This window comes from Rhagoletis zephyria, unplaced genomic scaffold, assembly GCF_001687245.7.
Source record: "Rhagoletis zephyria isolate East Lansing unplaced genomic scaffold, Rhagoletis_zephyria_1.1 Rzeph_scaffold_00361, whole genome shotgun sequence".
In the NCBI taxonomy this organism is placed as follows: Eukaryota; Metazoa; Arthropoda; class Insecta; order Diptera; family Tephritidae; genus Rhagoletis; species Rhagoletis zephyria.
The window spans coordinates 268,729-283,265 of NW_016157445.1; the positions used below are offsets into that span (position 1 = coordinate 268,729).

Genomic DNA, 14,537 nt, shown 5'->3' on the forward strand with positions numbered 1-14,537 from the left:
GATTTAACGCCGTCAGTCGCACATGTATAGTGGGCTTCAGAAGCTCTCAGTATAGTTTAAGATGAAGTTACGTGAAGAAAATCCTGGAACGAATGGAATATTTTCCATATTGTGGTGAAGGTGGCAACAACGATACGATATCGCTGAATCCAGTGCAGCCGGCCAATTATCTTGTCCAAAATGCACTAGAAACAGTGGTACCGAACACCAGCCAAATCCAATGCAGCCGGCCAATTGTCTTGTCCAAACTACACTGAGATAGGGTGGCGCTTCGGCAAGTTGCGGGTACCGGCCAATTGTCTTGTCCAAGCACTGCACTCACCGTGATGTTTCCCCTTCACCAAAAATGGATTAATGACCGAATTGTCGTATAACACGTGCTTATATAGCACGATTTGGCACTTGAACTTCTGAAACCAACATGCTACTTTTGACAGAAATACAAAAATGACAAATAGATAACTTTAGGTACAGATGGCGCTATAAGCAAAAACACAAACATAGATGTCGCTATACTAATTAAATACTAGGGCTGCTACAATTTTCAATATATTTTTTTTTAACAATAAAATGCGGGAATTTTCCTTTTCCATTTCGAAAAATTCTAGGGAATGAGAGCTTAACATTTTAAACTTTTTTACCCGCATACATTTTTGGGCCACCCTATTATACAGACATACATAAGTCCTTAATAATATTTTCGCAATTGTTTTTCTGTAACATATTTATTTGGTATATTGTTTGTGTGTTGGCTTTTCAGGATGTAATAGTAATTTTGTGTATGTAAGCAAACATATATACATATACATATATATCTACATATACATACATATATATCTATTATTTTCCATTTTTCGGCTGTTACGTTCCTGGCACAAAGTTCCTGAAAGTGGATAGCTTAACAAGGCAACTCAATGCTCTAAGTACATTCCATGTGTATGTATGTATGTTGCCTATGAAAAAAGTAAATAGCATAACAGATTGGTTGATTCTATTTCTGTGCAAATCTCAAAATTGTCTTACAATTCCTAAATCTAGTTTCATAGAATTTTTCACAGACATTGTCTAACCTTTATAGAATTAAGTATGCAAATTTATTGAAATTAAATCCTGCAATTTTTTAAACGAGGAGCCAAAAATTTAATAGTTCTTAATTAAGAAAAAAAAAATAAAAACTTCTATACGCACAACATTATTATTTTTTGGGGGGTTTTGATAGTATTTTTCTAAACTTTAATCTTATGTCTAAGTATTAATATTTTTTCAATTTTTAAGAAAACAAAATATTTTTTTTTTAATTTTCATAAAACCAACACCAACACATTTCATAAAATTCTTTCAATTGCGTTTAACCCCGAACTGCAAAATTTTCTGTTCTCCTATACATATACAAAAACTTATGTTGTTTAACATTTCCAATACTTGTTTCTTAATTTTAATTCTATTCCGAAGTACTCAGTTGTTAATTCATATTTAAGCTTAGTATAAAAATGGCTTTCAATGAAAACGAAAAATACATATAAAAAGATTTTCTATAAAATTTTAGTTATTCACTCTTAAGAAAAAATGCTCGTATATATGTATATTTCTTCAACAAAATTTACAGCAAGAGCAAAGTACTTCTCTCTTCATGATTTTCATGAGAGTTGTATACATTGTTATTACAAAAAAATTATATACATATCGAGCTTTATAAATTTTTATTGCAAAAAAATTATGTTTATGTACATATCGAGGCCTTTTTTCGAGCAAAATTATCGTATCTATCATTTTTTCGAAATTGGCTTGTTGATGCAAGCTTGTTCTACACTCCACAACGCATTACTTGGTAAAATATTGTAGCTAAAATCCTTGCAGTTATGCCAAAAATTTACTATATATTTACTAAATTTTTTTTTTTTTGAGGGTGAAATTATCGTATGTGTCATACAAAAGTATTTTGCACATTAAAAAAATAAAATAAATGAGAAAATTCAAAAAGTTTTACAAATTAGAATAAAGGTTTATTGTAAAATTTGGTTACTGGCACACACGATAGTTTTGCGCAAAAGGGTTGATATATTTCTTTAATTTTAGACAAAAAATAAAAATATTTTTTTTTATTTTTTGGTTATGAATAAACTTATTTTTTTTTTTAATATTAAACTTATATATTCTTGAACAATCTTTTCGCAAAATCTAGTTTCAAACCTCTTATGCTTCTTCAGTGGATTTTAATAGTGGTTTTGTTGCTAATAATCCCAAAATAATATTTTTTTTTTTTTGGACTTTGGACAATTCCAGAGTACTATTATATTTATTGTTCATTTTTCATTTTGCTCAAGCATAACTTTTTAATGTCAACAAAAACTAAAAAAATGCATAAATTCAACAAGTTCTGCCTACAATAATAATTTGCCAAACAAAAAATGTCTGCAATGAATTTCGGCAGTGATGTTTCCAGCAATTTCAAATTACTATTTTAATTTTATGTTTAAATATGATTTTTGAAAACTTTTTTTTCTCAACGTTTTTACAAAGTTATCAATGCAGAGTTTATTCAAAAAATTAAATGCTTTTAAAATATATATGCTTATCGAAATGTTCCTAGTCACAATTTTACATATACATATGTTAAAGCGCGCGTTAAAATCATAGGAAGGAGTACGACCGTTAAATTTCATAGAATGGTTAAAACTTAAAAATATAGAATATACTTTCGAACATAAATAAATGGAGTATTGAATACTTTTGAAATTAATTTATAAACTCTAATGTTAACTCATTTTGTTCATTTTTTACAAATTTTTCCGAGCCACGATTTTCGATGGAGTTATTTCAGTTTTATCGCGCGGTTGCACACTTTTTAACTTAATTACTGTAGTAACTCTATCAACATTTTACATTTCTGTAAAGTGAATTCATTTCTTATCAAACTTCAACTACACCGCCCAAACGTCATTTTCTTGCTTGCTAAAGAAAAACAAAAAATATAAATAAAATGTTGATGTTTACTTTGTAAATACTGTTATTAGAAAATTCGTCAAAAATCCAGCAGGATTTAAAGTTTCTTTTGCTGGAAAATCCAAAAGTATTTTAGCTTATCGCCTCACTTCAACAAGTCGCATTTAGGTCCGCGAGCAAACAAATATCTGTAAGTAGAAGCATAAATGCATAAGCAGAAAAATACAAAAAACAAATATACACATAAACTCGAGCGTAACTGTTTGCTGACAGCTAACTCGACGCAATAGCACACACAAGCCGCCAACTAAAGTAACAACGACAAAGTTATAGAAATTAAAAATTTTCACAAAGCCAAATCTGATGAGCTTATATTCCCTAAACTGCAAGTTTAGCAGAGCGCACCTTCCGAGAAGAGGTTTAATAACAATTTCATACTACTACATACAATGTTCCATGCGGCTTTTCACATTCACATACATACAAACATACATACATAAGTTTTAAATGTGAGGAGATATGTATACATATATACTTATCCAAAGGTACGTACGTTTGTTGTTTCAATCATAAAAGTGAGTAAGTAAAGTATGAATGTTTGTGATTATGACTCTTATTTTTGTGCGCGTTATGTCAGGGATTTTTTAAGCTTTCTATCTTTGTACGAATATCTTCCCTCTTATCTTTTTGACTCGATTACAAAAGCGGTCTGTGTGAGTTAGTGAGAGTTGTAAAATTTATAGGCGAATAATGAAAAAGCGAAAGTAGCTGTAAATAGGATTACCCTCTTGTTGCTCGTGCGTGTAATGCTTGCAGGGGTTGGCTTCTCAAAAGACAGGTGCAAATTTTTCCATCACAATACGTGACAATTTCATTTTTAAACCGAATGGACGTGTTAGTCCCGAGAAACTGAGAGGAAAAAATACCTGTTTCATTAAAATTGCATACATTTTAAATCTTAAATTTTATATGTATTTAAGTGAGGGCTTTTGCTATTTCAAACAAACTCTTCTGAGAATTTTTGTATAATAATAATAATAATAGATTGGCGCTTACAAAAAAAGTGTTGATCTTGTCAAACAAGGGGAGGGGCCTTCTGAAAACTGCAAAACTGCATACCAAAAGTTTTGGTAAAAAGTTCTGAGTAAAAAGCTTGAAATTTTGAGAGACAAATTTTCCTTATTTTTGTACAATGTTTAACATGGTTTTCGGCTATATTTTTAGAAAAATATTTATATTTTAAAATCAGCATTGAATTTTGGGTTATCGGAAAACCAACTTACGAAATATGTACATACATACATACATACCTAAGTTACGTTTTTGGATTTTTTTTTTTAATATTTTCTGCTATATAACGATTAAACACAATTTATTTTAATATGGAAGAAACCCGTAAAATCTTCGAAGAAAAATCTAAAAAATCAACGGTATAATTTTTAGCCATTTGAAACTTGTACTTTATTCTACTAGAATTCAACGGGCTACATAACTGCGTCCTCCCAAATCCTTTTGAGAAGTCTAAATTTTTAAATATGGCACAAAGTTTGAAACTTGGGTTTTCAGCTTTTTTGTTAAAGAATAAACTATAAAAAATAACCAAAATTAAATAGCAAAAAAAAAGTATGTTAAAACTAGCCAATATGTGGTATGCCTCTAGTTTTTTTGTCCACTGTACATACATATATACAGTGACTCAAACAAATTACCACGTGTTGATTTTCTTCAAATATTCGTAATGTTTTTCCAGCAAATTTTTTTTTGTTATTTTTATATAAACATATCGTCCAGGCTTTAACCAAAACCGTGTAAATCACAGTTTTACAACTTTACATAAAATTTAGGAAAATTCAACAAATTTTCATCAAAATTTTAACTTTTTATTCTGAATTTTGAGAAAAGTTTTGGGTTTGCAGTTTTATAGCACATACAACTATTTTATGTTTATATAAAAATAACATCACGAATATTTGAAGAAAATCAACACGTGGTAATTTGTTTGAGTCACTATATGTATTTAAAACCGCATTTCACAAAACATGTTGAATAAGGCCTTGTGCACCGATGATGGGATATGCATTAATTTTTTTTCATACGAACCTTGCCAAGAAAATATTTTATTTGGTAAAAAAATTCAAATATTACACAGGCCAACAAAAATTTGAAAATTTGAATTTAGTCATTTATTGAACAAAANGTTTCATAAGAAAAATCCGTAAACAAAAAAAAATTCTCATAAACCAACGCGATTCTTTTAGCCGACTAAAATTGTATGGGTTATAAAATTGCATACCCAAAAATTTTCTAAAAATTCAGATTAAAAAGTTCTAATTTAGACGAAAATTTATTGAATTTTTGCTAAATTTTGGATAAAGTTTGAAACTGTGATTTACACAGTTTTGGTAAAAGCTTAGACAATATGTTTATATAAAAATAACGAAAAAAACTTAGCTCGAAAAACATCACGAATATTTGAAGAAAATCAACAAGTGGTAATTTGTTTGAGTCACTGTATGTATTTAAAACCGCATTTCACAAAACATGTTGAATAAGGCCTTGTGCACTGATGATGGGATATGCATTAATTTTTTTTCATACGAACCTTGCCAAGAAAATATTTTAATTGGTAAAAAAATTCAAATATTACGCAGGCCAACAAAAATTTGAAAATTTGAATTTAGTCATTTATTGAACAAAAAGAAATTTCGATAAAATCAGTTTTTTTCAAATTTTTGTTGGCCTAGTTGAATTGGTAAAAGTTACCATAGAAAAAAGCGCCCGACGGATTCTCCTTTTTTTTTGGAAAATGGTCAGTGAGGTCCCCCGAAATAGTAGCAACAGGAATCGGCGAAGGGAAGCAACTTGAGGGTGGAAATTGTTTCCAGGGTACCGTGATATATTTACGAGGGATTGTAAATATCGAATCGAGTATCGTTAGATCGAAACTTTCAACTTTCAGTTAGGGCTGAACTCATAAATTATACTTTTGTGTGAATGTATACATACAAATATATTAGCCACAATATAAACAATGCAGACACACACATGTGTGAATTCCCAGCTTTTATTGATTTCATTTGCTTTCTATTTTTCTCGTTTCAGAATTGGCAAGCCATTGTCAACTCATCGCTTGCTTCACTGCTCTTACTCGGTGTCTCGACCACAATTGCAATTGCATTGGTTGTAAATTCCGAGTTGGTGCCGAAAAAAATGTTGCATATAAACAAAATGTCAGCAACAGCAGCGACAAGTGGACGCACCATCACAGCAGTAAAAAAAGAACATCAACATCAACAGCAGCGTCACCGTCACGAGATGAATAAGCGTCGTAACTCTACAAGTGGCAATGACAATGGCAATGGCGCAAACGTGACCACCGCTAACGCCTCCGCAACAACCATCGATGCGACCAGTCTGAGTGCCACCACAAACATAACACAAATCAGCAGCAGTGACGCCGGCGGCGGCAATGTTGCCAGCAATGACAATAGCATTGCCAACGACACTAGCACAGTGAATAGACGCGTTGGTGGCGGCAGCGTCGTAGTTCCGGCGCGTTCTGTCGCCCGCGTGCAAGAGCTCTACTTTCCGGTGAGTGTGCGGGCCGTCATTGGCATTAGTTGGTTGCCGCCACTACTCTATGCCATCACCGTGCCGCTCATATGCAGCATTATTGGCAAATGGCCACGCAATTGGTGGCTGGAAGTGATGAGCAATACAACAGCGGACGCAACAAGAACAACAACAACAACTTCATACTCCAAGTCCGGAGGTCTGTTGGGCATGCATCATGGTTTATCCACGCTTGTAGGCGGATATGGTAGCGGCGGCGGCGGCGGAAGTGATTACTTAGTGGAGCATATGTCGCATTCACCGCCGCCCTCGTCTTCGCTGAGTTTGAAGGTTGAGCCGAACAACATCAGCAGCACAAGCCATATCTATGATGCTATGATGAGCACAACAACGACAACCAGCACATTGGAGGCTGAATCAGTAACAGCAGCTGATGCTACTGCCGCAACGGCAGCGGTTGCGACCGGAATATTAACAACTACCAGCTCTGCAACTGCCACCAGCGACTACAATCAGCATTCTTCAACATATTCGTCGTCTTCCGCCAACTTCTCAACATCCACTGCCATTTCAACCACCTTCTCCGTTGCCGGCTGGCATAATAACTTCCAACCGGCAGCAATCTCCGCATCCTCTTCCGTTACCGCTGCTGCCTACCGAAGTGAATTCTTCGATGTGAACGCGGACGCCGCTGACGCGGAGTCAAATCTCGATGGCGGTGGCGGTGGTGGTGGCCGTGTGGCATCACTCAATTTCATTATATTTATTTGCGTCGATTTGCTATTCATTTTGCTCTTCTGTGCGCTCTTCGTCATTTTAATCAAGAAACTTTTATGGCTGTGGCATAAAAATCGAAATATTCACGCACATCCGCAGGATAAATTCAATGTGGCGATGCGTAGACGGTAAGTCAGTTGCTATTTATTCTTCATTTTATTCAAACACGAGCCACATAAGTAAAGTAGAAACTTAGTTCTATTTTGATGTCGTTGCTATTTTAGTAGTCGATTTATTGCTGGTTTTGCTCGCAAAATTTCTACTTTGCCTTGTTGACTTACGAAGTGGCATAAATTCTTTTTTTATTTTGCCGCAGTTCTTTGTTCATCCAAAATAAGACAAGACATTTCGTCGGAAGCTGCTCACACTTTTATTTTACTACCACCAAAGCTCTGCCGCATAAAATGCAGAAAAGGCTTTGGACCAGTGGCTGGATTCTGTAACTGTGAGTTTTCAAGTTCACACTGAAAATTGTGTACACTCTTCATTTTGCGATTCAGGAAGTGTTAGAAAGAGTTTTAAATGTCAAAATTTTGTACACTTCTCTTCCGAAAAACTCACAGCATTTTATTCGGTAAGTTTTTAGTTGTGAGTTTTGCACGCGGTGTACACTAAATTTTCTCACAGTAACAGAATCCAGCCCCAGGTGCCTATAAACTAGAAATCCGTTTAGCTCATTCCATAATAGTTTGGGGATTGGCAGCATTTGCATAGTGAAGACCAGTAAATTAGGGATTTAAAATTATACCATCGTAATACCTGTTTATTTCTCTATGAAAAAAAAAAAAAAAAACGTGGTTCAAAAAAGTGGGCGTTTTTCAAGAAATATTTTTAAAATATTTTTGTTTATGACGAGATGGTTTATTTTATGAGAATCAAAAATTTTTTGTATTTTTTTTTTCGAAAACTTATGTTAAGATATATTTGGTAAGGTGTTAAATATCGGGTTTTTGCAAAAAGTTAAATTTTATTGCGGATTCCGATAGAATACCTAAGTTAGCTTTAGCTTTAAAACGACGTTAAGATGAAGTCTCTACGATGGGCAGAACCCCAGATATAACGATTTGAAGGAGTACATGATTAGTCAGAATCACCAAAAAAATACAAACTTTGACAGATCATATCTCCAAAGAAAAAAAGCAAAAAAAAATTCCTCGAACACGTGTTAGCGCATTTCATGTATAGAACCCATAAAAAATGTTTAATACAATCGAAAGTGTGACACCAAATTTGGTGTCCGATATGAAAAAGAAGGTCTCATATCTAATAAATTTATTCTATAACGCTTAATACCACACAAACTTTACCGTTAAGTGATAAAAATGTATGTGCATCATTTCACTAAAAACTGTTTTTAGTACATTATTACTCATTTTACTTTGGGTTTCCCTTAAACTGGAAAAAGCCGTGAAAACTTCGAAAAACTCAAATCTTTTATTGACACATCCTGATTTGTATGAACTTTATTCAATATTGGAAAAATCAGGATCTAAAAAAATAAACCGCCTATAGATATCAAAAAAGGGGGTTTGGAAAACCGAGTCAATCATCCTAAAAAATATTCTAAAACCCTGGTTAATTCGATAACAAAACTCCGGTTTGTTCGTTATTAGATAAATCAAAACTTCAAAAAACTGCCTACAAATTAAAAAAAAAAAAACCAACTTGGAAAAACCAAGTCAATCACCCCACATTCCTAATTGTGATATTAGAATGATGTCGTAAGGGTCATATTAATGATAAAAAATATTTCTTTGGTTGTTGTTGTTTGTAAGAAGAGTTATTTATGCGCTTGGTCTTATTATAAGTTTTCATACTGTTAGACAATATTTTGTTGTGATTTCGGGTACCCTAAGCATATATTTAGCCGTTAAAGACGTTATGGCATACGACAATACAACACTTACGACCAGATATTTTAGGTATTTCAAATAAATACAAGTCATTAAAATACAAAACGCTCACTGAGTAGAGAATAGCGAACCTTCGCAATCTTGCAGGCAGGCATAATACATATACATTGACTCAAAAAAGTGTTCGGGTATTGATAATTTTCAAGTTAAATGTTTTTATTGTTTTTCTATAAAAAATAATTTTTAAGCTTTATCCAAAACCATATAAATTCCAGTTTCACACTTCATACACAGTTTTGGAAAGTTCAACAAAATTTTCATTAAAATTTCGAGTTTTTTAAACTAAATATAAAAGTTTTGGGTTTACAGTTTTATAGCGCATACAATTTTAGTATAGTAAAGTGCAAGTTAAAAGCATCTAAAAAATCGTGTTGACTTTTAACATTTTTTTTTTTTTGTGACTACTTCTTAAAACAATTTTTACCGATGCATTTTGGTTGGCAGCTGAGCAGCAAACATCAGCCCCAAAATTTTGCGGGCAAAAAGGTTAAAATTAAAATTTGAATAATAAGACCATAGGCAGACTCTAGATTTAGTGATTAAATTACTAAAACTGTTTCAAACTGGCGTTGATGTTTTGAAATCTTGTTACGAACGGTCTTGCGCATTACATTTCCTAAGCAATTCATGTCTATGTGGAAAACAGTGCATAAGTTTTTGTATTTAAATAATCACCCTCATTGCGAGAGTGGTGTCGTATGCAAGTCGTTTTTCGAGAGTCGAATCGTATCGAAAATTTCACGTCATTGCCTAAAATTTCCACTCGCCTAGTGTATTAAAACGGAAAAACTTGGCAGCACTGTATAGTTTTCGACAAATTTCGTCGTTTACTTTTTTCAGCACGACAGTAAACAATGCCAATGTTGTCGAGTCGTACAATTTAGCCTAATTTACGACTTACGCAATGAGGCTGAATATTTTTAAAATCTCTGCTTACGTTCGCTTGTGAATCACTCAAATAAATGTATGTATATGCTCTTTGTAGACTAACTAACTATAAACTTAATACATACATAATAATGTTTTTATTGTATTATAATGAACTGCATATCAAATAGCTATTTTGGTGATTTATTTTGGGCTATTTACACTCTTTTAATAACGTAAAAATTTAGTAACGTTTATGTCTGTACATTCTATCTTCACTGTGATACCCTACAGTTTATATTTGTTGAGGGGCCATGCCATGTAAACTCGATCAGAGCTATGACAAAAGATTCAAGAGCCAAATACTAGACTGTATGCTGGTTTAGTGCATTAAAAAAATAGTATTTTTAGAAGCCATAGTACATAGTCTACCCACTTCAAATTAGAAGCTAGGCTTGATTTATTAAAGGAATTAATGCTCTAAATTTTCCCACCATTCCTCATCCCTCAGCGAATCACTAAAGAAATAATTACATTAAGTTACCTTACAACCTGTACAGTTATAAGCTGTGCAATTTTTTTTGTTTTTAGTTTCAGCCGTAACATAGATTATTTACGCTTTTAAAAGTGTGCCCTAGCCTTTAAAATTACCACTCGGTGAATTTTCTGGTTTCGTTAATTTTTAGTCATAACACTGATCCGTTTCACATGGATAATATCATTTATATGTTTGTACGTATGCAGGTACCAGTTGTTTATTTATCTACCTATATATGTACACGTCAGGTGAGCTATCGATTCATGTTCCTTATTTTGGTTTCTGATTTCAGCATTGGCCTAATTTACCGCACCGGTTGTTTGCTCGTAATGAAATTATCAACGGATGCATTATTCATTGCATATGTAAATTCAACACAAAATTCATGGTGGTCCTATCCATTTGGCATATCTTGCACTTTATTGGTAAGTACAAATGAGCCTAGAAACATATCTATGTCGAGAGATTTTTAAAAATGCATGCACACATACACATACTATGTATATGTATATTTATGTAAATTTGTATGTTAATTTTGTTTAACCAGAATGTTGTTATCTTTATACATATATAGATAAACATGGAGTTTATCTAGCTGTGTATGTACGTGCTTAACTACGTTTGGTCTACCAATGCGAGGTTAAATAAATGTTTGTGGATGCTTTAGCAAATTCTCATATGAAAAAGATATTTGCGTAGCTAGGAATAGGCATCTGTTACGCCATTTGTCGAATTTTGAACATTTTCATTTTACTTTCATAGTTACATATATACATACATGTGCGTACATATGTATTTGTGGCAGTATTTATGCACACACATAGTATGTCCCGTAAGCAGCCCAAGGCAAACAAAAAAGTTACGTATACGCCCAGACATGCTTTTGCTTATCATCGTATTTGGGTTTAATTGGAATTTTCATGCAAATTGATTCTATTCGCAACAAATGTGTCACTTGGCAGTTACATTGAAAGCAAAATAAGATTATGCAGATGAAAAGTAAAATTCCCACACAAATGGGTACGAATGTTCTTTGCTTGTTCGTGCATACCTAAATACATATCGTCGTTTAAAGTACAAAACCGCGTATCGTCATTCTGCAAAACCGCGTAACTGACATTTGCTGCCAAAATTCGATTTGCTCACACAAGCTCTTGGCTCAATCCTTATCCATTCGCGCTGAAATATACTAGCCAAAAATGCAATTGCTTTATAAAAAAAGAGAACCATTTTGAAATGTGAGCGTTTTTGCTCTCTAGAAAATAATTTATGCAACCTCACATACGCGGTTTTGTATTTTATTGATACGCGGTTTTTTTACTTAAAATGACGATATGTGCATACATATGAATGCAAAAAAAAATATGTATGTATATACGTGCACAACTATGACAAATATTTATATTTTATTCGTTATTCCACGAAACAAAACCTAACCACTTTGCTTTAATTTCATTTCAACTTTGGTAAATTTTATTAATTTGGTAAACTTTATTCTTACATTTTAAAATTTTATTTCTCTTACAATTTACAATTTCGTATATTAAGTCNTTGAATCAATGGGCCGTATGCATAAAACCTAAGCAAATGCTTTTTCTTAAAATTTCAGACCTTTTACTCAATTTTTTTTCAAATAAATTTAAGTGAAAGGTATCAAATTTTAAGAAAAATCAATTGCTTCGTTTTTATGCATACGGCCCAATATATGTATATAATTGCTTTAAAATTTCTTAAATACAAATTTTTCATCAGGTCCCTTCTCCTATTCGTTATCTATGTATTATATTGTTATCCATATAGAAAGACTTTTCCGTATTGGAATCGTAAAATTTTATGATAGTCATAATCGATTTACAAAACTATCGTTATCATTATAGATGTTCCNGATTTCTCTTACAATTTACAATTTCGTATATTAAGTCCTGAGCTCTTAACAGCAGATAACCTTTTGGTGGAAATGGGCTGTTAGAAATACTCGTTTGAATCAATGGGCCGTATGCATAAAACCTAAGCAAATGCTTTTTCTTAAAATTTCAGACCTTTTACTCAATTTTTTTTTAAATAAATTTAAGTGAAAGGTATAAAATTTTAAGAAAAATCAATTGCTTCGTTTTTATGCATACGGCCCAATATATGTATATAATTGCTTTAAAATTTCTAAAATACAAATTTTTTATCAGGTCCCTTCTCCTATTCGTTATCTATGTATTATATTGTTATCCATATAGAAAGACTTTTCCGTATTGGAATCGTAAAATTTTTTGATAGTCATAATCGATTTACAAAACTATCGTTATCATTATAGATGTTCCTACGGCTTAGCGATATCAAAATCAAAAAATTTATCGATTACCGTTAGGTCTAGACCAGAGATTCCCAAACTGTTTTTTCTCGTAGACCCCTTTCAAAACTCTACTGGTTTCGGTGGACCCCGTCTGCTAGATCTAACGATGTAAATTTGCATCTCGGGTGAGTTCCAAAACTAAATTCGGGGTGGTAAAAATAAAAATAAAATATTTTCTTTTGTTCTGTTTATACAAATAATGTCATTACACACTTGCAAGTTTTAAAAAACAGAGCTCGTAAAGCCATTTAAGTCCGCTCTCGCGTTAAAATAGCTTATTTGTGTTGATGGCATCATTTTTCTTTTAACTGCTCGGAGTACTAAACTGGTTCGAAAAATATTTATCACTCACATTCTTAAAACACAAAAACTTTAAATAACAAAACCGAAAAGCTTTTTTCGCCAAACTTTAAATTCAGAAACTGACAAATAAAGAAAAATAAAGAAAAAGCCGAATCGATGACGAAACAACAAAGTAAGCAAGAAGCACAGAAAGTGTTCCGCCGTCTCATCCTCTTCAAGGCAGGATGGGCAAATGGAGTTGTCATTTATGCCTATTGCAGTCAGATGATTGTGCCACGTGAAGCGACTAGTCAGTAGTAAAATAAATAGACCATCTGAGATTAAAGTCAACATGAGTTTTGCCTACCTGCATTCCCTCGATACCTTCTCAGTCATTGCTGAACGAAGTATTCACCCAACTTCTGATGGTGGTGTCGATGGCCGGAGTGGGAAGTGTTATAATTGGTTGCGAATCGAGGAATGCCCGGTCTAAGCCAACTGTGGCCAAATGGTCAGATGTCTCATTACCAGGTACTTTCGAGTGACCTGGCACCCAAAGTATAGGCTTGCATTGCCGAACTTGTTTGGCAGTAGTTAGAGGATTTACCAATGCCTCAAGTGCAGCTTGGCTGTCACTGCAGGCACGTAAACTCCATTCCCTCCACCTATTTTCCACCACTTAGTCCATGGCCTTGAGGATTACAAATACCTCAGCCTGGAATACCGAAGCATATTCTCCAAGAGAAAAGTGAAGTCATAGTGGTGTAACTTTCCTTTACCAATGAATAGATACAAGTGCTCAAATCTCTGCCGGCAGCAATTTCCGCCTCGCCGCACTCAGTATTATAACAACATCCGTCTCTTTTTGGTCTACATGTATGAAGACACGAGGTTACGGTAAGTAAGTTAAATAAAAAGGCCAGATAAATTCCAAAGGCTTGCTTCCACACTTGTTGCGTGCATTGTTGCAATTCGTATGATCAGTCCATAAAAGTGGTCAAATACTGATTATGCTCACGGTAGAATACTGACGGAGGTGTCAGGGCTTCCCAGCTTGGTGGATTACGCACTTTCGAGGCCTGCTTCCACTATATCGTTTACCACCCTCCCTCAAGGAAGGAGTGAAAACAAGACGCTCTAAAGAGTGGCAAGTCCATTCATGTATGCACAGATGATTAAAAGCACGAGGATAGGGTTGGTGTAGGTGTACGCTCCGTATACCTTGTAACCTCATTTTCGTCGTCGTCTTTCATCGACATTTTGGTGGCAATCAAATCTATCAGAAGGAGTCGACAACCTC

General features: G+C 33.6%; 1 protein-coding gene across 1 annotated transcript in view; it reads left to right on the plus strand.

Annotated features, from left to right (window-relative positions):
* The window catches only part of LOC108359232 (uncharacterized), a gene marked incomplete at its 3' end in the record, with an annotated part of 264,353 nt that extends 253,317 nt beyond the window's left edge, over nt 1–11,036 (plus strand). Inside the window, exons 14-15 of the mRNA XM_017610986.1 lie at nt 6,046–7,421; nt 10,904–11,036. Coding sequence (XP_017466475.1) covers nt 6,046–7,421; nt 10,904–11,036 — 1,509 coding nt within the window. The remainder of the gene's footprint in view (nt 1–6,045; nt 7,422–10,903) is intronic.
* Nucleotides 11,037–14,537: the final 3,501 nt, after the last annotated feature.